The sequence below is a fragment of the Pimephales promelas genome, chromosome 22 (genome assembly GCF_988280905.1).
Source record: "Pimephales promelas chromosome 22, fPimPro1.hap1.1, whole genome shotgun sequence".
In the NCBI taxonomy this organism is placed as follows: domain Eukaryota; kingdom Metazoa; phylum Chordata; class Actinopteri; order Cypriniformes; family Leuciscidae; genus Pimephales; species Pimephales promelas.
The window spans coordinates 20,878,636-20,905,354 of NC_142790.1; the positions used below are offsets into that span (position 1 = coordinate 20,878,636).

The following is a 26,719-nucleotide window of genomic DNA, read 5'->3' on the forward strand; positions in this document are numbered from 1 at the left end:
AAGTAATGTATCCTTCCTATGTATTTTATTTGAACGTGGTGCTGATGAAAATCAAGGTCAGTGTTTTTGTGGATTTTATTTAACACATGGCATGACATTAAATATAAAGGTTTATTGTAAATAAATAATTATTTAGACAAAAATACAGTATTATAAAACTACACATTTACCATAATACCATCTGAGAATTAGATCCCAGTTCAAATCAGCTGTCATATCAGTACAGTAACATTCCTCTACTTTGGCATAAATCATACAGTACATAATCAAGTGCTTTCCCTTTAACCCATGCCTGTCTTGGGGAGTCTTCCCCCCTAAAGTCTCCAACTAAAATACCTCTAAAATTAAACAAATCTATTAATAACAGATCACTTTTCTTATTAGTTATACCAAACAGAGTCCTCTTCTTATAGTTTAAAATGCAGAGTCATATACTGAATATTGATATTAAGAAATTCTCAGAAACAGGAAGACCCAATGCTGAAAATCAGTCATATTAATGTGGATATTTGTTTGTTTTTTTGCACCTTGTAAACATTATGAGGGAGGTCCAGGTGTGAGGTCATCATCACCTAAAGTGCATCTTTCGTTTCTGTCCAACGATGATTCTCTTGGAGGTTAAAATGTGCGTCATGACACTCAGCAACATGAGGAAGATGGTCATGGACATTACGATGACATAGTGACTAATGCTGCAAAACAGAAGAAATTTTGTATCATATTTGTGAATTTATACACATGCAATGACCAAAAGTGAGCTTCTGTTGGAAGCTAAAACAATACAGTTAACCCACCTAGATCCTATGTCAAGCCAGCTTCCATAATCTTTTACTAAGAAAAAGAAGTGCTGGTGAAAAAGAAAAGAAATATTAAAATAAAATGGTTAATATACACAAGTATTTTATGCAATAATAAAAGATTTAATTTATTTTCGATGCTAAGCTTACCAGTGCCATCAAGTCTGAGATGACAAGCACAACTAGGAAAAGGCTAGAAAACAAATGCAAATGTTATGTGAACATAAAGTTTTTTTATAACTTTTTATACATACAAATTTCGTTCTGCCTGTGCAGAAACATATTGGAGCCCCGCACAATATACTGTATTAGGGCCACGACTTAAAAATGCGTTCTCTCATTTTAGTACAACGTGGCCATGAAGATATTCATGTTTTTCTTTCTTCACTCGAAAAGACATTAAGGTTTTTGACGAAAACCTTCTTGGATTTTTCTCCATATAGTGGACTTTAATGGGGTACAACGGTTTCAATGAAGCTAATGCTTCAAATTCACTTTTAAAAAATGTGAAGAAAAAAAATTAGAAAATATAAAAGTACAATTACACTAAATACTAAAGTACAATTATATTTAAAGTGTGTTAAAAGTTGTATTGTGAAGCATGATGCTAATATACTATTAATATATTTAAATATGGTAAAAAAAAAAAAATGTGTTGGTATATTTGCAATGTACTATTGAAAAAAGGGAATATATTTCAAATATAACAACACTTTTTTTCACTAGGGCGAAATTCCATGTTCACAAATGAAAATTGTCCTGTAAAAAAAAACCCTGTTTTACAACATTTATAAAAGAAATGGAGCTTTAGAATTACTCAATGTTTCAATGTCTCTAAATATAGCACAGTTATAAGAAGTGGTCAGTTTGCAGCGAATGTACACAAACAGAGCAAGATCTGCTGGTTTCCTGCTCTACCAATTATTCTGCAGTGCAAAGTACCTTCGCGATGAGAGCTGCGTTGACACTTGAATGCTTTCAAATGTGCACATCACAATTATGAATGGAATTAAAACCTGAAAGAGGATGAAACAGTGGAAAGATGCATTAAACAAAGTTGTGCACTAAATAAAAAAAGGAGTATCAGTTTAAAACTGCAGGTTGAGCAAGTACCATTACCTTCCACATTAACAGGCCGCCCATGATGAACGGGTTGAAGACGGTCAGAAAGCAGTAAACTGAGGCTGGGTCAAAACTGTGAGGGTAGATCAAGGCATAATTATATTCAAGTCTATTTTATAGCTCTATAGTTCTTCAAGCAGCTTACCTGTTGATGGACGCAATGTTACCGCAGCCGAAGAATGCAGTTATTATGAAAAACACCTGTTTAAACAGTTAAGGACTAAATACTGTATATCAGCAATCATAAGACAAATCAAATAGTCTGTAGTTCCAAAGGATGCAAAAAAGTAAGATCTCCTAATGTCATCCAGTCTCAGCTGCCTGATTTTGGTGATGTCGATATTTTCAGCAAAATCAATGCTGGAGAGCTGAGAAAACAGGAGACGGTACATTCAGTAAAGAGAAACAAAGCTGTACTACTCTTGTGTTACACAAGTTTATAGAGAACAGATATATTCATCCATGGAAGTGGTTAAGAAGACAAGAGCAAGATACACAGTGCAATAATCTACAACCACATTTATGAGGCTATTTCTGTTATGAGCCGCAAGAATCTCGTTAGAGGAAGGGACGGTATTACCTCAGTTCGATATGAACTTTCCTGAGTGGTCATTGCTTCCTGCTCAATGTTGATCCATGCAAACATGAGCCATGACAGCACTGGAGGAAAAAGGGCCTCGTACCTTCACAGAACACAAAGAGCTATTAGAATATGAGCTTTCAATTAAAAATGTTCATTTACTATAAATAAAAAATGTTTAAAAAGCAAATTGTTTAAAAAAAAAAAAATCTAACTTTTCCATAATGTTGTTACAAAAAAAATTATATTTCAAATAAATTCTGTTCTTTTCTATTCATCAAATAATCGGTTTTCACAAAAATATAACACACCACAGCCATTTTCAACACTGATAATAAGAAATTGAGCACCAAATCAGCATATTATAATAATTTCTGAAGGATCATGTGACACTGAAGCCTGGAGAGTATTAGCTTTTTAAAATAGATTTCACAATATTACTGTTTTTTACTTTATTTTTACCAACCCCAACCTTGTGAACGGCAGTGTGTTTTAGAACTATTTAGAATATATTGTCTATTTATTTATTTTTTTTATTTTTATTATTATTATTTCTTTTTTCCTCTTGTGTGGTAATTATTTGTGATATATATTGTGATAATTTACTTTTGTGTGTATTCTGTGGAGAATAGCCATTTGGGCAATCTGTCTTAGCTCAGACTGGCCAACTTTGTCTAAACCCTGTCAATGTCAAAAGCTTGAAAAAAAAAGAAAAGAATATAAACAATCTTAAACCAGTCAGCGGCTGAATTGAAACCCCTTGCAATTTATTTGCTTACTGCAAGCACTATGTGGTTTCCTTTCAAATCCCATTGAGACAGAAAACCTCAATAGCAGAATTTCACTAAATGTATCATGGGCTGAACTTCTGTTAAATTTAGCCCTGACAGGTAAAACCTGCTGATAAGATTAGCATTCGGTCAGTGGATTTTACCCTGTGCTCAGAAGAAGGTAGACACACACCAAGGACATCAGGATACTCAGCAATCTCTGAAAGAGCCTGGTTGAACTCAACAATGGTATCAAAAATGAGGAAACTAAAAAAGAAAGTGTGAGAGAATAGGGGATGAAGTACAAACAGGATGGATGAAAAGAAGAAGTGCAATTCATTGGTTAAAGACTCTTCACAGTTTATTTAAAGTTGTCTATGCATATTAAGCTGGGGTAACATAAATAGTGTTCATAGGTTACTGGCACATTACTCACTTTCAAGGCGTTCCAAACCTGCATTACTTCCTACTCATAATATTTTTGCACATATTCATTGATCATATTCATAGAGGTTTGAAAAAAATAAGGGTGAGTAAATGATACGTTCACATGATTCATTTTTGGGTAAACTACCTAGTGTGAGCCAGCTTACGAGCTGGTTGAAGAGTGGCAGGCCTTGCTTCACCTGCAGACTGGAGTGGGTGCTGGTCACGGTATAAGCACACAGCACCACCTGCACCATCTAGAAATGCATGCATATTTAGATGGTCACCAAAATTTCTATGATGAAAATGTCCTTGAACAGTAAAAAAGGATGAAAAGAAAGGCAAAAATGACCTGGAAGATGAACAGCTGACGATCCCTTCGGATCAGAGGAGAGCATCTCCATGATGAACAGAGGTATGAGGACAAGTTGAAGAGGGTCAGCACCCCAGCACAAATTCTGCAGTACAATACATCAAATTTAGTAGATGAACTTTTCTGATGTCATTCAGTATCACCGATAAGGAAGTACAAATGTGTTTTTTACAGTGTATAAGAAGAAAGATGATTGTGATTGTGTATGACAGTAAGTGAACAAAGAGTGCTCACACATAGTTAATGTTGGGTTCCCGTCCCACCACAGGCAACAGTGGAAACACGGCAAGAAAGAGACAGCTAAACATCCAGCTCAGTGACCTGAACTAAAGCAGCATAAAGAACAAAAACAAGACCTCAAAAACACACCTTTCAAAAACCTCATTTCAGAGGAGGCATTAAGGTCACGTTCACCTTACCTTTGCTTTTATATAGAGGCCGGAAACCATAGGCCACAGTGCCAGCACCACCAGCCCCAAGGTTAACATGGCCCGATAGAAAAAGCTCATGACCTAAAAAACACCAGCAGATGAGAAGTGAAATAGTTAACACCCCTTTACAAGAGTGCTAAACCGTTCTAATCGTTAAATAGATAAAACGCTGATAACAGTCTTGCACAAAGTAAACAAGTTACCAAGCACTTACTAGTAACTCAACTCCGAATGTAACCAGCAAAAAATAACCAAAGCATTTGCTGAGTGGTAATGAGGGGATCGATCGAATCAGACCAGAAATAGTTTCAAATCTGTGACGGAGAGAAAACACACAAACTCTAAAAATGCAGTAGGGACAAGAAATAAAAGAAACAGACCTGGACAGACCAATATTTTACACATTTGAATGTGATTAATAAATGAAGACTTTCTAAACAGTCAGGTTGGAGATTTAGTGTGCCCCATGTAAACCTTTCTGGCTTGTTATGACAACTAAATTATGCCACTCTCACACCATACAGGCATCAAAGTATTATTTACTTATTATTATTTAATAGAATATCCATTTTTCGTACTGTACATAATAGTTTTGTGATGGCTAAATTCACTTGTAGTGTTTAAAATGATCGATTTTAATGTTTTATGTTTTATTTATGTAGAGAAATTTTTTAAATACTTTTAATATCAATCATTTATTGGTTATATTATTGATTAATCGCGATTATTCGCATCCAAAATAAAAGTTTGTGTTTACATAATATATGTGGGTGCACTGTGTGTAATTATTTTATATATAAAAATACACACACATACATGTATATATTTAAGAAATATTTTCATGTATATACTGTATATAGATTTATATATCATTTATATTATATATAAATATAAATATATTATATAAATATTTTTTTTTTTCTTAAATATACATGCATGTGTGTGTATTTATATATATACAAAATAATTATACACAGTGCACCCACATATATTATGTAAACACAAACTTTTATTTTGGATGTGATTAATCGCGGTTAATTGTTTGACAGCCCTACATGAAAAAAAAAAAATTTATTTTAATTTTAATGATGGGATATTAGATATTTAATTATCAATGCCCAGTTCTCCTATTATTACATTTAGATTACCTTGGTTGTCCTCTAATGTTTCATTTTAAAAATGCTAACAATTTAATAACACTGTTAAATGTAATCTATAGTAAATCTCACAGATTAAACATTTGTCATATCGTACATTATGATGTATAAAATAAAATAAAAGAAACGCTTGTAGAATTTAAATGATTTATTCATTTTTATTAGATTAAATTGAGTTTTTAGTGATATATTTTTAATTTATTTAAATAAAAGGTCTCATTTATTACAACATGAAAAGAATTATCGACCTAACAATTGTAATAGATTTAATCATGGTAATAATAATCTGGGTCCCGAAGCAAACCCGTTAAGAACCACTAATATGCTGTTACGGGTGTGTGTTTTGTTTTTCTTTTATCTCTTGTTTTGTAGGTTGCGGTGGAGATGAGAAAAATCTGATTTAAATTAAGAGGTGGAGATATAGGTTCCGTTTTTCATGCATGGGGTGGGGGCGCGTATGGGGAAATGACCTCATCCACCGTTCACCTCCTGTTCTCCTGGTGATAGCGGGATTTGGCATCTGTTGGCACTTTGGAAGATCCCACATGGCATAACATTTATGCCAAAACCACTAAACTACGTTGGTTATATTGATCGTTTGTGTTGGTTTTCCTATATTGTTGCGGCCCCGAGTCGGCCGTAACAATGGTAAGTTCTAACAAAGCAGGGATAAGTAACTTACTCCCTCACGACAGAGTACCACACAGGCACAGGGAGCAAGCAGTAGATGTAGTAGGTCCAAGGACTCGACTGGACCAACAAGAACAGAGCCAAAAGAAGACCTATACACAGAAACACCTGGCCTAGATGTCTTTCTGTTACCTAGAAAACCACAAAACACAAACAAGATGTGACTCACCTCACACCTTTGAAAACACTATTTTAAAAATAAACCTTCACATTAGTACAATGATAATGATCTGCATGTTAAAATACAACTTCTCTTGCTTACCAGAAGTGTGTTAGATGGTGGTTTGCGTAGGCTAGCATGGGTTTTCAGGATGAACAAAACCACATAAGAGGTCCAACCAATAAAACCCAGAACCACACTGCTACCCAGGAAGAGTCGATCATATGTATGATAATATGACAAGCCTTCCATGGCCTGGGCTATGAGATCTTCACAATAACGTATCTGGAGGAAAAAAAGGAAGAGAGAGAGAGGTATCAAAATGAAAAAGATAATCCACGAGTCAGTTTGGACATGACGACAACCAATCAACACTTACTGCTTCATTAAACTGGCCTCTCTGGATCAAATCTCTTGCCTGACGCACAAAATCCATCTGTTTAGAGTCTGTGAGAGACCTAGAAGCAAAAAGGAGAATCTCACAAATTGATCGGACCTGGCTGTATACCAGAAAACTGCTCAGCCAATCAAATTCGAGGACTGAACATCGTATAATGAATCATCAATATTTTTGTCCAGTCCAAACAAATGTGAATGTTTAATTTAACATGGCTATTTTCCCATTTTTGTTCAGCAAGTTACTAATAGCAAAACTAATAATATAGTTCACATTGTCGTTTATCAGAAATGGAAATCATACAAATGTGCTAATTACCGATTTTTGCAGGTGAATATAAGATTCAAGCCTTTTTATTTAAAAATAAATAAATAAACAAGAATAATCCAGTTTTTTTCATTATATGTAGCCTTTTACTCACTGGTAGGGTGTAAAGAGAAAGGATATTGTTGTTTTTTTCTTCTGTGCCATTTTCACCTGATTAAATAAACACAAGATAGCTGGTTATTTCAAATAAAAAAGGGAAGAATAAACCAAAATGTCCTGTACTTTACCCTGAACTGCTCCAAGATCTGAATGGCATTCGCATACATGCTCTCAGCCTTAAAGTGCTGGCTGTTATTCAGGTAATTCAGTGGTAAGACACCCTATAAAGCAACAAAAACTTCAGAAGATAAAACCACTGCCCGCATATGTATGTAGAAGTGAGCTGCTTTATGTTTTTATACATGCTCACCACAGAGTTCAGAGGGAAGGGAACTCCTATAAGAGATGACATTAGTGGAGCAATGTCAGCCTAGAAAACCATAAAAAGATCAGATTAGCAATGTTTCAAACATTTATAGACATTTCAAAAGTAAATGAAACAGAAAATCTCACTTGATTGACATCCACTCTCTTGTATGTTTCAAGCCCCCATTCTGAAACAAAAGAAGGGTAAGAAGAAATATTGACAAAATTAATTCTGCTGTTTAATGATGCCTGAATCTCTATTAAATGATGTCTGAAAACTAGTTTGAAGAGGATGGAGATGGAGGGGATGTTAGACAATCAAGGGCCATTAAACAAACCTTTTAAATAATCATCATCATATTTGTGAGAGCCCAGCTCCCGTCGTGCTGTGTGAACCCCAGCACCCCATGCTACCAGTGGGGTCAGCGTCTCTGATGGGTGTCCCGCACCGTGAGATCCTATAAAACACATACTCAGACACTGTAGTCTACAGACATTTATAATTGATAAATTAAACATTCTTTTACCCAAAATGCTGACTTGAACTTAATATAATATCAGGCACAATATAATACAGTCTCAAGTCACATATTTTAACTGTTAAACACACTTTAAAGTTTCAAAGACTAGGTCAGAGAGATGTTTTACCCCAATTTGTCATGCCATGGTCGGATGTAAACACATAAGCGGTTTTTCCATCATGCCCATAAAAGTCGTCCATCAAAGTGACAATTTCAGCGACACCAGCATCAACCAGGCCAATGTTCTCAAGATATTCCCTATAAGCACAGAAATCCCAAAGAAAAGAGTGCATGTGAGGTTTTAACAATGGTAGCAGCTCCACCTAATGGTAAAACTGATGTCCAGGTGATTTTATTATATGCATTTCCATATATGACATATTTATAAATTACAGTTTAAGGTATCTGAACACATTAAACTAGAAAACAGTTTGTCTTGCACTTTTCACAACAAAAACATGGTTTGAAAGTGGCTACATAAGATAAAAAAATAAATACAAATGAATGAGGAAAAGGTGTTGTTAATCACATTGCAATATTTTATGTGGTGAAACTATTTTTTCTTACTTTGACATGGGCCGGTGAGCATGGCCATTGGTGTCTATCCCCAAAAGATGAAGGAAAAACACATTCTGTTCTTCATGTAACTTATTCAGCAGAGTTTCATTGCTTTTGGCAACATTGAAGAAATCCTGAACAAAAAAGGAAACATATAAGATAATTAATTAACAATCATTTTCTCTTTTTCTTTATATATATATATATATATATATATATATATATATATATATATATATATATATATATATATATTCATTGCACACCAACTGAAATATTTCAGGTCTTTATTGTTTTAATACTGATGATTTTGGCATACAGCTCATGAAAACCCAAAATTCATGTTCTAAATATTATTCCTGTCTAAAAAGGTAAATATTAATGGGAATATACTTCAGATATTTTACTCGTAAAAAATTACGAGTATGGGTGCCAATAATTGTGGCCAGCTCTAATAAGTATAAAAGACTTGAAATAAGAGTTGTGCAGGGTTTCTTCAAGTTTAGCCTCAAGCAACTGCATAAAAACACATTAAGTATCCTACCTTTACTTCATTAAATACCCATGTATCAAGTCTGGAAGCATCAGTGGAGGCGAAATCCTCCCGCTCTGGAGGGTAAGTGTGAGTGTACACATGGTCTCCAGTGGCTCCTACAAAACACAATGCCAGTAAAGCTACCAATTAGATTATTAAACTTCCATATATCTACACAGAGGTGTGTGGTTATACCTTTAGCAAACATTGGTAATATGTCAGGGCTGCCCCAACACCAGGTATGTCTGCTCTCATTAAAAACAGAATCAAACTCCACTGGATTCTCCTTCCAGCCTGTAAGCACAGAAATGTGAGACACATTAAGTTTATAGACATATGTGTTATACACAAACACATGTATGGCTGCTTTTACCCTTGGCAACAGCACTAACGTCCTCGTAAAAGCCCGCTATTAGAGCCACATGACCTGGCCGTGATTCTGTAGGGACTCGAGTGTGTGACACTCCCCATGTGCCGCGCTCTTCAATCACAGTCCTTATAACAGGGAACAATAGGAAGCACAAGTTAAATCTATTTATACACCATAAAGAACACGATAACAAATAAACAATTATATTTAAAAGCAATAAACTATATTTATTATAATACAGCTGTTGTATTAGATTTATATTTCACAAACACACACACACATATACATATACACACACACACACATATACATATATATATACACTTATTTAAGGTTGAGGTAGATATTAAACAGCAGATAAGTCATATTTTCTGAATGTTTCTATATGCAATATTTTTTCTGACAAATAAGAATTTAATTACTTAAAAAAGCGATTCACACTGGTAAGCAGGACAAAGATTAACCCATGTTCATCACCTTAGGTAAGGAGCCCTGCCTGTCCCATTGTTGTCTGGCTTAAAGAGACTGTCGGCTCTCAGACCATCTGCCACAAAGAGCACCAAGCGCTTGGCTGGAGGGGCCAGGGGGACATGTTGTGGTGTCATTCCATGGACAAGAGGGGACGTGAAATAGATGTCAAATATTGAGAGAAAGAAAACTACATGGACGATGAGTCCCACAATGAAGAATGTCATCATCTTCATTTTGTCTGCTGTCAGACTTGTGGCACTGATTTAGAAGAAGGAAAGGAATACAAGTGAAAAGTTAGACATTTGAAATACATTCTGTTATTTTCATTTTTTCGTCTTTAGAGTTTTGCCCTAAAGATTTGACATATTAGCATGTATATTCAAAAGGACCAAACTATCCATAGCCATCTCAAAAGCAGCCTAACATTAGCATTGAAAAAAAAATACAATCGTTTTAATAGTATGAACTATGAACTGAATAATTATTATTCTTACCTCTATGCAAATATCAGATTGAAACACAATCATAAAGTCGCTTTATCGAAGATCTAGAAATATAAATGAGCACATCAGTAGACTGTCAAAGAAAGCACCCGGCAGAGCAGAGCAGAGCATGAGTGACCATGAGTCTGATTCTGAGACAACACACAGCCTCTAAACAAAACGCGTCATAATCTTGTTTTAATGTGCTGTTATGTGTGTGGCGGGCAACTTGGCGTTTGACCTGCTAAACCAAATAGTTTGTAAGCAGATTAACAGAGAACTTTTCTTTACTTCCTTGTATTGGTAACCTTTGAACTGGAAATATGCACAATGCATCTTGGGAAATGTAGTTTACGAGAGAGTCTCTCTCTCTCTCTCTCTCTCTCTCTCTCTCTCTCTCTCTCTCTCTCTCTCTCTCTCTCTCTCTCTCTCTCTCTCTCTCTGGGAATGGGATTTCAGATGACAAATTATAGAACATTCAATACATTGAAATAATATTAGTTATTTTCTGACTATAAAACGAAATGCATTTGATTATACTGACATTTGATTATACTTTTTATAGAAGTCATCTAAAAACAATGTCTCTTTTATCTTTACAGAAACATAAAATGAAAAAAAGTCCTAAATTCTCTGTACATTTTGATAAGCTGTAAAGATATATAATACTGATTCCAATCAATAAAAAATTCACATTTTCTTTGCCCCATAATTAGTAGTCTATCAAGCTGTGTCTTTGAGTGTAAAATACTTACAGTAAAGAAAAATCGTTTCCTAAAAAAACGAGAACCGTTTTACAGTAACACATCATCTTACACAAGATAGATAGATAGATAGATAGATAGATAGATAGATAGATAGATAGATAGATAGATAGATAGATAGATAGATAGATAGATAGATAGATAGATAGATAGATAGATAGATAGATAGATAGATAGATAGATAGATAGATAGATAGATAGATAGATAGATAGATAGATAGATAGATAGATAACTGACATAACGTGAGGTCGTATTTATTTTTAAACGGTCGTATTTATTTTCGGACTCAGCTGTATGCAAGGACATTTAGTTTGAGACTTTTATTTTGATAACAATATAAAACTGGATTTTAGGTTGTGCTAGCTTGCTTCACTACGGAGTCGCGTTACTTTGGGACTTTTATTTTGACACAAACATGATTACCTTAGTTACGCGTATGCTAGCTAGCTTCACTTAGGTTTTAGAGTTGTAGGAAAGAGAAACAGCAGAAGGTTTGTTAATGGTATATAAATTGTGCGTTCAAATGTTTAGATAAACCTTTTATCACTCTATCTATTATATAGTACTTTAAAGAGCTTATATTGCTTGTGGTGTTTAACATACTTCGTTATAGTTCATCTGCTGGACATAGAAACCGATTCCGAGCTATGGCTGGCAGTAGCATAGCGATGAAAACATGGGAGCTGTCAAACAGCATGCAGGAAGTTCAGAGTATTGATGAAATATATAAGTATGATAAAAAACAACAACAAGAGATTCTGGCGGCCAAACCATGGACTAAAGAGTTAGTATACCTCACCATAAGAATTTCTTCCTCATCAAAGCATTGTGTCTTCGAATGATTAATAACACAGTTCTCCATACTGCGTTTCTTGTTTACAGCCATCATTATTTTAAATACTGCAAGATATCAGCTTTGGCACTGTTAAAGATGGTGATGCATGCCCGTTCTGGAGGAAACCTGGAGGTGATGGGACTCATGCTGGGGAAGGTGGATGGAGAGACCATGAACATCATGGACAGTTTTGCTCTACCCGTGGAAGGCACTGAAACTCGAGTCAACGCTCAGGCTGCAGCCTATGAATACATGGCTGCATATATAGAGAATGCTAAACAGGTACACGGAACCTAACAGATTCTCCAAAATTCATATTAGACAAATAGATAATAAGAATAAGCCCACATTTTGTTTCCAAATATGATAATATCCACTGTGTTCTGTTTACTCTGTTTTCAATTTCTGTGCGACATGCTCCTTTAAACATATTATTTTACAAATTTTACAGTTTTCATGATCTAATATTAACTGAGAGATTACATGGGATATTTGCCCTTTAAAGATGATTTAAAAATAGTAAACATCCAAAAAACAAAGGATCACGTCAGAGGAAGTAAAAATGTGTGCATTGTGTGGTGTGATATGATATAATTGTCTAAAATACGTATATAATTTATTCTTTTATACTTGTATCCATTTGGTTTTCATGATCTACTACTACATGGAATATTTGAACTTTTAAAAATGTATTTATTAAATCACAAGATTTAATATGAATTCATGAAGGCAAAATAGGGATTTAAAAAAGAATAATACAAATCTAATAGTTTACACTGTACATTAATTGGCATATTATGTGTCAACTCGTCATGAATGTCATGCCCAGCACATGATGAAATATTATTAATTCTGAGGCTCGTCTATAAATTCATTTAGGTGGGGCGGTTGGAGAATGCCATTGGATGGTACCACAGTCATCCTGGATACGGCTGCTGGCTCTCAGGCATAGATGTCAGCACTCAGATGCTTAACCAACAGTTTCAAGAGCCCTTTGTCGCAGTAGTGGTAAGTGCTGTTGGAAATGTTAAACTTGTTGCTTATTTTGCATTAGGGCTGATTTTGCAAAGTCCATTATACCATCAATCTATAAAGACAGAATGAAAAAAATAGCTCATCTACGAAGTATCAATTTAAATTCAGCAATATCAGTGATCCATATTTGACCCCCGAAATACGAAAGAGTTTGGTGACATTTGTAGTGGTGTCTGATTAATTGCTGTTGGCTTTGTAACTGAATACATTATACAGTTTACCCTTCATTGCCATTGCTTATTTTGTGCCGAGGGCAAATAGCAAGCTGAGCGCTCATAACTTTCTCCAGCTAAACTGGCACCTCAGTGTTTTTATTTGTTATTTTTGACTGAACTGTTTTGCTTATTACAGTCCTTGTAATTTTTCATCCTTCTCAGATTGATCCCACAAGGACTATATCCGCAGGGAAGGTCAATCTTGGAGCTTTCAGGACATATCCGAAGGTAATCAGTAAATTCTTTTTTGTAACCGTGTAGTTTTTCATATTCATGTGTCTATTCATTTATATCACCACATATTTAAATGTTAACGTTAGGGTTACAAGCCTCCAGATGAGGGTCCATCTGAATACCAGACCATACCTCTTAACAAGATTGAGGATTTTGGAGTGCACTGCAAACAGTAAGCTTTTCTGTGTTTTTATCATTGTAAATGATTTAAATTGACTGTATATGAACTTCACAATAAACCGTTTACTGCTTTTAGGTATTATGCTTTAGAAGTGGCTTATTTTAAGTCTTCCCTGGATCGCAAACTCCTAGAGCTGCTTTGGAATAAGTATTGGGTCAACACTTTGAGCTCCTCCAGTCTGCTGACAGTAAGCACTCTCTTTTATTAATGTTAAGTTTATTTTACAGTGTCCTTTTTACATGTTTCATGTACGTACTGTAGTGATGGCAGTAAATTATGCCTAATTATATGGAACTAAGAGCACATTTATTACAAGAAAACGGAAACGTTTTTCCTTCCCCTCGAAATCGCCTTTGTTAAAATATTAGAGGGTACAAGTTTTTTATGTGGATGAGATTGATAATATGACAGGGGTTTGTTGACAACCTGTGCACATGATTAATTTTTGTAGATGCTGCTTTTGTTTCCTTACCTATTTGTTTTGAAAGCCTGTCAAAGTTGACCACGACATTCTGTCATGAGCCTTGTTTAACACTTTCAATGAGCTGTAGACTATCTAAACAACAGCCTCAGCACGCCGTTAGAGATGAATTGACTACTTGTCAAGAGCGTCTTGCTACGCTGAAGAAGAAGTGTTGTCAGTGATTACGTTGTCACCTTAATTCGTTGAGTCTGTCTTTATTGTGAACCCTCATCTGGGCAGTGTACAACCTCACCTTCAGCAAACTTTTGAGACCTCATTCAGGGGGCTTCGGTAAACAATTCAGAAACCTTTTGAATTGACCATCAGTGAAAGGCGTGTTGTGAATGTTTAAGTATTGTTGTGAAATCGTGCATTAACGTAGGCTCTAGTCTAGAGCGAGCAAAATGGTGGTGTTAACGGATCTTGTTCCTTCAGAATGCAGAGTACACCACTGGACAGGTTTTTGACTTGTCGGAGAAGCTCGAGCAGGCTGAAGCCCAGCTAGGACGAGGCAGTTTCATGCTGGGCTTAGACACGCATGATAGGAAATCTGAGGACAAACTAGCAAAGGCTACACGTGACAGGTAATACGATCTCTATTAATTCAATATGAAGTGCTTCCCTTTTTACAGTTTTTTTTTTTTTTTTTTTACTATTTTCAGAACCTTGATGTCTTTTTTTCACAACTCTAGACACAAAACTCAAAATGCACATTTTTCAAAACTCTTAACTCTTTTCTTAATTGCTTGGATACAAAACACATAAAACTTAAAGATCATGTTCATTCAACAAAAATCACCTGTTCAATTTGACTCAACTTAACATCAAAGTACTACTATTTCAAAAGTCAATTCACACATTAGATTTCAAAAGAGTGTCAATTCATTTCTTTACAATGATCGAACTATCAATTGATACAATGCTCAAAATGATAAGTAACTGTTGCATTACGCTTAATGTATTTACACTTCCATGTTTACAGTAAATCATGAAAGTTTCAAGATAACGAGATTCATTTGTCGCCAATTAGCGTGGAGCATGAACCAATTAGACGACAATATCCATATTTATTTTTGATTCCAATAAACCTATGTTGTGATTGTACTGTAGTGTTTTGCATCAATATATCACACACTTTGTTCAATGATTCCACTATGTGTGTATTCTCTCTACTACTGCAGTGCTTTTACAGAGATGTGTTTACTGTACATGTAGAACCATAATGAAACTTGTGTCACCTTTTTTGTTCTACAATATTTAATGATTGTGTGATCTATAATTATGTTTCAATGGTATTTCACAGTAAATTTGTTTTTGTTTTTAACCATGATTGTGCAAGTGCAAGATGTGAATGCACAATGCAATGTTTTGAACATTAGACAGCCTGTGTTACAAGTGATAACCGTTTTGAGTTTTGGAATATGACATCCTGTTTCTGACAATAGTAGCAAAGTGATTGTAAAAAAAACTGTATTTGAAGTGTCAGTTATGATAAATAATTGGAGTAAGTGTACTGTGCTAGACTAACTGGGACTGTTGTTGGCTTTATTGCTTCTATTGCTCTCCTCATTTGTAATTCGCTTTGGAAAAACGTCTGCTAAATGATTAATTATTAATGTGAAATTGTGAAATAAATTGAGTAGGGCAAGTTTATTATTTTCAAATGTGACAAAATGATAATTAAAATACTTTTTAGAGGCATTATAAGAATTTAAAAACATCTACATTCATTTCGATATAATCCTGAAAAAAAAGCTTCATTCTAGGTTAATTTTTTAAATCTTTTTAATTTTCTCAATTAAAGTACCGACTTTTAATGTGGTCTCTGACATTTGGTTAAAAACAAAAAACAGTTTTACAGAACTGTAAAAAAAAGTTTAAAAAATGTATTTAAATTTAGTTGTTGTTGTTTTTTTTGGGCGGGGGGGGGGGTAACTTAGCTTTGAAAAATTAGAAATTAGGTAAATTCTTCTATTTGAATCTTGATTTCACATTCTGTACACATATTTTGTATGAGATCATGGATAACTAAAAAGTCCCCTTTTTTATACTTGTGCTATAGTCCCGCTAGTGACCTAATATGTTATTTTATGCATTTTAACACATTATAACAACATTTTCTTTGCCCCTCAGCTGCAAAACGACCATTGAAGCAATTCATGGTTTGATGTCCCAGGTTATCAAAGACAAACTCTTCAATCAAGTGAACACATCTACCAACTGAACTTGGAAGGAACTGCAATTAGATGACTTCACATTCTGTGTTTGCTTAGTTATGTGTTCTTTCGTTATGGTTCGGCTTTGAACGATTCAAAGCAATTCTCCTGTAGGAATATTTGCATCATTTGTTTAAACAAAGAAATAAACTGCTGTTCGGTTTTATTAGTTGATGGACATTGTGTTTTTGCTTCATCTTTTCTTCGCTCAACATACATGTCATTTTTAGGATCTGTGAACGGCTCAGTTTGTCTGAAAAATAAAGTCTTGTCTGAAATTCTAACTCGCACAGCTCATCGTCAAAGCTGTCCTATGGATCAAGACAAATGAGTTTTCCTTAGCGCCGCATGTTACCAGACGTTTGAAATGTATTCTCCTCTGGGTTCAGTGTGTAACACGGTACCGCACCATTCCCATTTCCCACAGCTTGGGATCGGGATCTGTAATAGCAGTATTCCATCCACACACCCTAAAAACATTATATTTAACATGTTAACAGAAACCGCAAGAGGTCATTTTCATATTTGCCAGTCATAGCATTACATAATGGAATAACAAACTCAACGGCCCAAAGATAAACACAGCTTGGCATGGCCACAGCGCATCTGTCAGGACGACCCTGTGCAGGTTGTCTCTGCGTAGTACACAATCCTTCAGGATTCTGAGTGTTACACTGTGGCCTGTCACTGATGCATCACAGAAACAGGAGCTCGATACAGTGGAGTCTATTCAGCACTGTGTGTCTGCTCTTTATCGCGGCGTGCACTCAACGCCTGTGTGGTTTCATGCACACAAACTTGTCTGCATTTTCTTAGAGACAACAGCGGTGACGTCAAGCACGTTTTTGTCCCTATTTTTAAAATGTACTGTTATGTTCCAGAAAAAGCAACAGTCTGTTCAATTATGCCTCATATTTTGGCCTGAAAGTGGCCAAAATATTTTTAGTCCATAGAGGATTTAATTAATTAAAATCGCAGTCATCAAAACCATTCGTAAGTTCTGTATTTCACCCATTGTAATTACAAATAATGCTAATAATCATCACCAGATGAGCATTTTTAATACTTTAAGGAAAGGAGAGTTGACTGAATAAATGAGATGATGTAGCCTAAGCATGAGCAAATGAACATCAGCCAAATCCATTAACTAATTTTCCGGTATGTTTTCCATTAGCAAGTCTTCTTAAATTACTTGGAATTCCACTTCATTTGCTGAACCCAAAGAAAATGTTTTAAAATAATAATAATTTTGATGAATATGTGATTAAGAGAATATATCTGAGCGATGAGCACAAATAATCAGCATCACAAGGACAATGTTAAACTAGCCTTTGGGACCTACGACCTCAATATTTGGTAGTACTGATGTTTTCTTTGGACCTTATAATAATAATCTCAACAAGCATGGCAGTAAGGAGCCTGAAACATTAATGCACTAGACGAGAGTCTGAAAAGGGGAGAACTCCCCCTCTGCGTCCCTAGACCAACCAAAGCTACATTTCCTTTCTGCCAAGTACGCTGCATGCTAAATAGAGGTCACTCAGTCTCAGGAAGCACATTCCTTCACAGTATATAGCCTAACAATACACGGGTCACTGCAGTGCCTCTGTCCAGCCCACCACACTGATATGCATTATTAGGGGCAGCAGTTTAGGGCTTTAAGAAGGGGAAATATTCGGTCTACCAGCCGAAGCTGATAAACATGGTTTCTGATTTCTACATTTAAATGCTTAAAGGGATAGTTCACCCAAAAATGAAAATCCTGTCATCATTTACTCACCCTCAAGTTGTTCCAAATCCGAATTAATTTCTTTCTTCTGTTAAACAAAAATTAAGATATTTAGAAGAATATGGGTAACCAAACAGTTTATGGGCCCCTTTGATATCCATATAAAAAATACGATGGAAAGTACTTACATTCTTCAAAATATCTTCTTTTGTGTGCATCAGAAGAAAGACATTCATACAGGTTTGGAAGTTGGAACAACTTGAGGGTGAGTAAATTATGACAGGATTTTCATTTTTGGGTGAACTATCCCTTTAAGGGTCTTGTCTACACTAATAAGCATCATGGTTGGCCACAGGTTTTAGTTTGAACCTTTCTTCTCTTCCGAAACAATTGTCTTTCACCTTGTAATCATCTGCACACGTGTAGGGTAAATTGTTGTGTCATTTATTTGTGTGGCCTTTTTTTTTTTTGCTTCATTTGTGCCTTCTCGGGCAAATGTCAACTTTCTAAAGGGCACAGGTATGTTTTATTGTTATTTTATTAGACTGACTCAGACGTTCATTTATGCTATACCTTTAATGATAGAAGTTAATTCTAATTTAAATTAATTAAACATCTTATTAATTACTACAGCTCTTAGTAGAATAAATAACTTTTAACAACAGCATAAAACATTCTTTCACACATATATCGAGAGTACAAGCGGTGAACGTCGTGTTCTAAAGTCCACAATGTAAACTTTTCTCCATTTCGGTTGAGAACGTCATGCAACATTTTGATCCTCTCAGCCGCGTGATCTTGCGCTCGCGTCGCTTCACCATGGGAACATCAGCTCGCTTCCTAAACAAAGCCGAGACAAGAGGAGAACAGAAGGACATAACAGCAGCAGAAACACTTTGTGTTCATATCTGACGACAGTTAATTCACAACATTTGTATTATACTTATATTAAGGTAAGAAGATGCGGTGCTTATTTTATAGCGTGCGTGTGCCTTTTCTGTTTACATGACAACAGTCAGTGGCCTTGCTTGTCATTGTTTATTAGAAATAAGAATGCTCATTTATGTGTATTGCAATATTGTTAAATATACTGCGGTGTATAAAGATTGGCAAACTGCCATCTTTATCCCGTTCCCTAGAGGGTAACCACAGAAAGTTATTGATTTTAAGAGGCTCTCCATGTCAAATCCCCATAGTTTGCTGCTCTGAGATCAAGTGTAAAACCGACCTGCTGTCATGTGTTGATGTATGTATTCCCTTTACTTCTGTCCTAAAGTTCATCTTCTGGTTGACAATATAGTGAGTTCCAAAAGACAATATAGAGATATGAATCAGAATAGGCTATATGGAATAAAATATAATTTAAGGTCTTTCCAAGGAAGTCTTTTTGGTAAGTTTTTTTTTTTTTTTTTTAATGCAGATACATGCAGGATGTGTCAATACAGACAATGCATAACTCAATGGTATTGGGTTATTTTGTTTTTCCTTGGGAGAATAGATCTCCCTTTATGATAATTTGAGGTCACATGTCTATTTCACATTTGCCCTCAATCTCACTTTTCAAAAATAATATGTAATTTTGACAAAGGTTTGCGGGTCAATTGAATATGTCTCTTAAGTACATTAAAAAATAATGGTCACTCACCACATTATCCCTTTCAAAAAATTATTTAAAATCAATATAGACGCAATATTTAGAGATTCGGGGCTGTATTAAAGAAACTTCTGATCTTAATTTCTCACTTAAAGGCAGAGTAGGTGATTTGTTCCAGAAACATTTTTTGTTTTGCTGGTTGAAAGTCTCTTTACATCCTGATAGCAATCACTAAGTGATCAAAATATTTAAATGTATAGTCTGTGGAAGGCTTAGGACCATAAAATGTTCATCCGAAATTAACAAAAATGACCTATTAAGATAATTAAACTACCTGTTAGATTTGAAAATGTTCTATTTCTTAAGCAAATTTACCATGGTTACTAAATAGATAGGATTGCATGTACTCTAAATTCTTTTTGATCATATGTTCTTGTATTGCTTATTGTGTTTTTGGCTCTCTCATAAATCTTCTTATTCCCTTGACATGCTGTGCTGCAAAAGAGAAATCTATCCTGTGATATTTTTACACACAGAGTCATTATGGTCCGCCTGACAGTGGATCTGATCGCAAAATCAAGCAATCACTCAAAAACCTGCAGAAGTGTATCTCTCCAGCAGTATCTGAAGAAACTGACCCATCTCAACTTTTCAAACAAAAGTATAGAGGACATTGTAAGTTTAAAGATCAAATGTGTTCAAATTCTAGTTTCCAATAAATTAAATATTGCACTACCATTCAAAAGTCTGGGGTCAGTGAGAATTTTGTCCACCATAGATGAATTAAATTGATTAAGTGACATTATTAAAGACTTACATTGAAAAAAAGCTCTTTCCAGAAAAATCTTAAATTGCACAGATAAAATGTTAAAATTAATAATAATAAGAAGAAAATGTTTCTTGAGCACCAAATCAGCATATTAGAATGGTTTCTGAAGGATCATGTGACACTGAAGCCTGGGAAAATTAATGAGATCACAGGAATAAATTACATTTAAACATATATTAAATAGGGCTGTGCAAAAGTTAATTGCGATTAATCGCATCCAAAATAAAAGTCTGTGTTTACATAGTATATTTGTGTGTGCTGTATATAATTATTTTGTATATATAAATACACACACATGCATGTATATGTTTAAGAAAATGTGTTATTCCTGTATAAAATATTTATATTTATATAATATAGATTATGTATTTTTATATATATACAGAATTTAAGTGCAAATAATTCTTAAATATATACATGCATGCATAGGTATTTATATATACAAAATAATTATATACAGCACACTCAAATATATTATGTAAAACAGACTTTTATTTTGGATGCGATTAATCGCAATTAACTTTTGCACAGCCCTAATATTAAAATAAAATATACACACTATTACAGTTTAACTGTATGTATGATAAATGCAGCCTTGGTGAGCATACAAGACTTCTTTCAAAAACATCAAAAACTTTTCAATGGCAATATTGTTAATGTTTATTGATTATTTTCCTCTTTAACATATAGGATGATCTATCGATTTGCAGAAACCTCACAGTCCTTTACCTTTATGACAACCAAATATCACAAATCTGCAATTTGGGATTTGCCTCAAAACTTACACATTTATATATGCAAAATAACAATATCGCTTGCATAGAGAACCTCTCATCTCTGCATAATCTCTCCAAATTGTAAGTATATGATAGTGTAAGTGTTATTATTTCTCATCACATTCCTGCTTGCATAGAAATGAAGTTTGACATTAATATTGTGTTATTTCCTACAATTGTTTCTGTATTTGAGATTCTTGGGAGGAAACAGCATCACTGTGGTGGAGGGATTAGAGGAGCTGAAAAGCCTAAAGGAGCTGCATGTGGAAGGTCAGAAACTACCCAGTGGAGAAAAGCTGGTCTTTGACCCGAGATCCATTTCTAGCCTATCTGTGAGTAACTCGTTTCTTTAACAATCACCTCAGTGAATAACAGGTCGTTCAATGATATCTTCAGACTAGTGCACTTATATTTAGTCTGATATAGCACAGTGTCCTGAAGCATCTCGTTTGCTGTCAGAATCAGAAGAGAGGTGCACAACTCAAGGACCAAGATGTGTATCAAAGCAGTTCTGTGCAAAATTTGATGAGGGTAAAAGAGGTCTCTGTGGCTGCCTCCTTGTCTGACAAATCAACAGGGGAGTATTTACCGCCCAGGCAATGGGAAAACAAACCGAAAAGTTGAGAATTTTGTTTATTTTGATAATTAATGAAATTGCAAGTGTAAGTGCACCCAATTTTTCCCCTGCAAGAAAAAAAAATCCTAAATGCTCTCCTTTTACTAACAGTGAAATCTTCATTGATTCGCCTGAAGTGGAACTGGTTTCAAATTTAAAGTGCATTACTAATTATATTTATATTATATTCTTTCAGGAAACCCTGTGCATTTTAAATATCTGCAAAAATAACATTGATGATATATGGGAATTGGCCCCTCTCAGAAAACTCACCCATCTTTTTGCTGCTGATAACCAGCTACAGGACATACAGGTTAATATGGTTTTCCAAAAATAAGATACTTATGAGCAATGGTTTATTTAATACATTTTTCTGTTTAAATATGACGAAGTTGTATGTTCCTATGATGAAATGATATGAGGGAGAGTAGCACAAAAACCTAATCCTACAAATCCTTCCAGCAATCTCCAGACGTGCACAGGGTCAGAATTATTCAACAAATCAGTGGGCCGGTCTCCAGGGACAGCTTCTGCTGACAATTTAAACAAGCACAAGTTTTCAGTACACACTAAACTCAGTGCTCAATACACTCAGTGCCCCGTTTAACTTCAGCCTTGTATTAAAAAAAACATTTAAAAGCCTCTTGTGGAAAAGGGATTTTCCAAGCTATCGATATCACACATTCAATAGTGACTAAAGGATTGGTGAAGGAACACTTTCTGAACTCCTTGAAAAAAAAACCTTGTCAAGCACCTCGCTAACTTTGTCCAACAGCACAAAAGACAATTCTCTCAGCAACTGCCACCGATAATAGTGATCCATGTGTCAGAGGAAGCTTTCATGTTTAGCAGATATCTCCTTTAATTTATACAACCCCTTTGCCACTATTGATTCAGTGGCGACAGCACCCAAAGGATCAATTCCTGCCTTACGCAGTTTGGTCCAATTCCAGAGGAAACATTATGGATTTTTAAAATAGATTATGACAGGCAGTCAGCCGAGTGACAAATGGGTACTGCAGAGGCTGTTAGTGGCGCACGGCCAGACAGTGCAGATAGGGATCGAAGCGCTGGTCAAATACAGGTTCATAACTGGCCATCATTAACCCAGTGTGGGGCTGGAAAGAGCCCAGTCAGGAGTGCATTCAGCACTCCCCGTGCATGGGAGGGCAATTTGGCGCTGGGCAGTTCCCAGCCAAGCCCTCAGAGTGACAGACCTGACACGATCATTTATCAAAGCCTGAGAGCGCGCGGCTCGCTGGGGTCCCGCTAGAGCTGATTGCACACGGACTGAAAAGTGGAAGCATTTTAGTTGAGACAGGAAGGCAATGAACAATCAGAGCGTGTCCAGAGAGTATTCATATTTCCAGCCTGGATTAATGTGTCCTTAGATAAACATACACTGCAGGCAACACGCTTGAGGACTACTGCCCAGGGGAACTTGTTAGTCCGAGTGACAGTATTTATTAAAACAAGCTGATGTTTTGTTTAGACTTTTTTGCCCCTCCAAATTAGTTTTTTAGGCTTGTGCCCTCTTTGTCGCCCTGACCATGAAGATTTTAAATCTTCAAAATCTTTTTAGTGTTCAGGATTCTTCCAGGATGCAAAATGTCATTTGGAACATTTGGAAAAGATGTATTTTACTCTTGTCTACCAATGATTTTGAAATGTAATGCCTTTATTCATGCTCTCAGGCGTTAGAGACAGTGTTCAGCCAATGGTCTCAACTGCGGCTACTGGATCTGAGAAGAAATCCTGTGTGTCACAAACCTAAATACAGGGACAGACTAATAACTGTCTGCAAAATTCTAGGTGAGAATTAGCTATCTTGTGAAGCTGAGTATTTAGTCATTTAAAAATGCAATTATTTGTTGTTAAAGAATCAGTGATTGGTTTCCTTTGTTATGTCATTTATTTATTTGTTTATTTTGTATCATTATTATTTTATGTATTTAATTTGTCACTTTTAATGACATTTCAAATAAGCATTTGAATTATTTTAATAGTTATTTTTATTGGTGGTGTGCTTGGCATTTTAAATAATTGTTTAGTCAGCAAAATTATACAGAAACTGTATTTATTTCTTGATATTTAGAGGACCTCGATGGAAAACAAATAAATGAGCTGTCTAGGCAGTTTCTAATCAACTGGAAAGCCTCGAAAGATGCAAAGAAGAAACTAGAGGACAAAAAAGATGTCAGAGGACAAATCACAAATCCACCTACAAGTATAAATATTGTGTGTGTGTGTGTGTGTGTGTGTGTGTGTGTGTGTGTGTGTGTGTGTGTGTGTGTGTGTGTGTGTGTGTGTGTGTGTCATTATTTAGATTAATGCATTATATATATAGAGGATTAAAATAAATGTTATATTATTTAAATATGACTTTACACACTGTATAATTTGTATTACAAATACAATAGGGCACTAACATGTCACCATTATCGTAAAATTTCTTTGGTGAGTGCATTGTAATGAAATTGTCTTTGTTCTCTGATATTTGCTGTAATTTATTTATTTATTTATTTTGCTATAATGCATTTCTAATGGGCAAGGCATTTTTTTTTTTTACATTCCACTATTGTACATCATCAGCATGTGGTTGAGTAAGTATCCATGTCAGTTTCTATGACAATGTGTGACTAACCCGTGTTTTGCTTTAGCTGATATTCAGACGGGCACTCAACATCTCTTTGCCCATGACCGCAGTAGCTCTCTGAGAAAGCCGTCAGAATTTGGGAAGCCCGGCGTTGCATTTCGGACAGACCAAGCTCAAGCAGACAACAGAGGAAGAAGGTATGAACTATTTAGTTTTTTGCTTTTTTTAAATTAATCAAACTTACGATACTTACTTATCTGCTATTAAAAAAGTGGAAGAAATTCTTAGATAAAGCTATCGGTGTAAAGTTGCATGCAGCTACTCATTTGTTGCCTTCAGTCAAATGCCTGCTGCTTGTCAAGCTGTATGACTCTTATTTTTTCCACCCATGCAAATAAACAGCTTTCTCCTTTAGAACTGGCCTGAGGTTAACCACAGTTCTGTGCTGTGTAATGTGATAGCATCTTTTACTGCACAAATCATACCCCTTTGATGTGTTAATCCTATTGGTTATCATATCAGTTGCTTTATCAGTGTGTGGAAATCATTGTTAGCTACAATAAATATGAACTGAATGTTTTTGTACTTATAAGAAAAAAATGTAACAAGCCAGAGTATAAGTAAAAAGAATGATAATGCTGAATGACAGTTGTTTAAAGCCCTAATTTTCTATGTTATTATAGGGGTTCAGTAGAAGGATTTTAGTGATAATTTATATAAGCATATATTAGACATTGTGTGCCAGGATGTTATAGTTTTTGGCTTTTTTTAGCATTATTTACTATTTTGACTATTAACAAATATTGTTTAAATGTTGTTTTAATAGTGTAATTCACATTTCATTTGATTTACTTTAATTCATGAATGTTCTGATATGTTCACAGGTCAAGGGGGCTAAATATTCCAATGCGGAGAGGCAGACTCTGAAAATCTGAAACTGCTGATTTAAAACCCTTTATCAGTGTCCTTTTGGCTTTTAAAAAGTATTTGTCACCTGTGTGAGGCCTTTTCCTAAATACTTCCAATACAGCGAGTCTTCAGCTCGGCAACTTACATACAATGTGAATTTCTGAGCAGGTTCACCATTATGCACTATCGTGACAAGTATTTTGCACTGCCTATAGTTTGCATCTTCAATTTCTTATTTCTTAAATATTTGTGTATGTGTTTGTTTGTAATAAATTTACTTTGGAAAATGTTTGAGTATTTTTAATATCATCATGTTTGTTCATCATTCTTTAGGATAAGAATACTATTAGTAATGTTATTGTTCATTAAATAAAAAAAATCCTAGTTGAAATAGGTCATTTTAATGACAAAATCTCAAAGTGAGATTGTATTTGCCATTTGAAATTCTCTGACTATACATCTATACTATAGTTTAATTTTCTATTTTTTAGCGTTTGATAATGCTTTTAGTTATTTACATTATAAAATATAATTTTAGCATGTTGTGTTTTTTGTTTTTTATAAAATTATATATGTAGTATATTTCTCTGATCAAATTGATTTACAAATAAATGGTCCAAGTCTCACTGCATCGTGCTTTAAATTTAATTAATTAAATAGTAGTTTACATTCAGAGCTAATCATATTATCTTTTAGATTCATATAATTATTTTTCCGACTAAGGATTTATTTCAACTTACACATTATTCATGGTCAGACACTGCGTTCTGGACCGGAACGGTATATGAAATATAAAACTGATTTTATAATAATGTTTAGACATATAGGCCTATAGAATACGCGGTGAGTAAGATGCACGAATATAATTTCTACGTATTTGGGAAATTTGTATATCTGGTATACCCTCTGAAAGATGTAGAGTAATTAGACAGAGAAGCTTACTTAACCTCATTTGCTCTGCTTCATAATTATTGGCCTGCGGGCAATACTGTTACTTCATCCTTAGGAAAACAATGTTTATTAAGAACAGTCTCAGATATACATGTTATGAATAATTCCATTCATTAATTCTCCCACATCTCCGTTTGCGGAAAACAGAATGATTAATTTAGGAGTCTCACAAGAATTTCCTCAAGCATGCCAGTTGATTGCAG

General features: G+C 34.9%; 3 protein-coding genes across 5 annotated transcripts; 2 read left to right on the top strand and 1 right to left on the bottom strand.

Annotated features, from left to right (window-relative positions):
- Window positions 1–57: 57 nt before the first annotated feature.
- Window positions 58–10,881, bottom strand: pign (phosphatidylinositol glycan anchor biosynthesis, class N). The gene is made up of 29 exons (XM_089125720.1): window positions 10,585–10,881; window positions 10,097–10,348; window positions 9,623–9,744; window positions 9,445–9,543; window positions 9,259–9,365; window positions 8,724–8,848; window positions 8,284–8,414; window positions 7,974–8,093; window positions 7,783–7,823; window positions 7,640–7,699; window positions 7,458–7,550; window positions 7,325–7,380; window positions 6,886–6,964; window positions 6,609–6,791; window positions 6,339–6,478; window positions 4,714–4,813; window positions 4,488–4,580; window positions 4,303–4,394; window positions 4,048–4,153; window positions 3,844–3,952; window positions 3,434–3,536; window positions 2,500–2,602; window positions 2,201–2,287; window positions 2,065–2,120; window positions 1,917–1,992; window positions 1,740–1,813; window positions 948–990; window positions 795–847; window positions 58–692 (listed from the first exon to the last, which is right to left on the bottom strand). Exons 2-29 carry the CDS (start codon window positions 10,321–10,323, stop codon window positions 569–571), a joined length of 2,802 nt encoding a protein of 933 aa, XP_088981846.1. The 5' UTR covers window positions 10,324–10,348; window positions 10,585–10,881; the 3' UTR covers window positions 58–568.
- Window positions 10,882–11,742: 861 nt separating this feature from the next.
- Window positions 11,743–16,694, top strand: cops5 (COP9 signalosome subunit 5). The gene is made up of 9 exons (XM_039685148.2): window positions 11,743–11,828; window positions 11,951–12,121; window positions 12,220–12,454; window positions 13,052–13,180; window positions 13,585–13,650; window positions 13,743–13,828; window positions 13,913–14,024; window positions 14,736–14,884; window positions 16,434–16,694. The coding sequence occupies exons 2-9, from the start codon at window positions 11,985–11,987 to the stop codon at window positions 16,522–16,524; spliced, it is 1,005 nt and encodes a 334-aa protein (XP_039541082.1). The 5' UTR covers window positions 11,743–11,828; window positions 11,951–11,984; the 3' UTR covers window positions 16,525–16,694.
- A 1,977-nt stretch (window positions 16,695–18,671) lies between these two features.
- On the top strand, window positions 18,672–25,852 carry ppp1r42 (protein phosphatase 1, regulatory subunit 42). 3 transcript variants are annotated; one of them, XM_039684697.2, is made up of 9 exons: window positions 18,672–18,764; window positions 20,376–20,514; window positions 21,359–21,525; window positions 21,638–21,776; window positions 22,257–22,373; window positions 23,755–23,872; window positions 24,156–24,287; window positions 24,721–24,853; window positions 25,541–25,852. In XM_039684697.2, the coding sequence occupies exons 2-9, from the start codon at window positions 20,383–20,385 to the stop codon at window positions 25,581–25,583; spliced, it is 981 nt and encodes a 326-aa protein (XP_039540631.2). In that variant the 5' UTR covers window positions 18,672–18,764; window positions 20,376–20,382; the 3' UTR covers window positions 25,584–25,852. The 3 variants fall into 3 exon arrangements, with proteins under 3 accessions (XP_039540631.2, XP_088981561.1, XP_039540630.2); XM_039684696.2 differs by lacking the exon at window positions 18,672–18,764 and adding an exon at window positions 18,955–19,198; XM_089125435.1 differs by lacking the exons at window positions 18,672–18,764; window positions 22,257–22,373 and adding an exon at window positions 18,953–19,198.
- The last annotated feature ends 867 nt before the right edge of the window (window positions 25,853–26,719 follow it).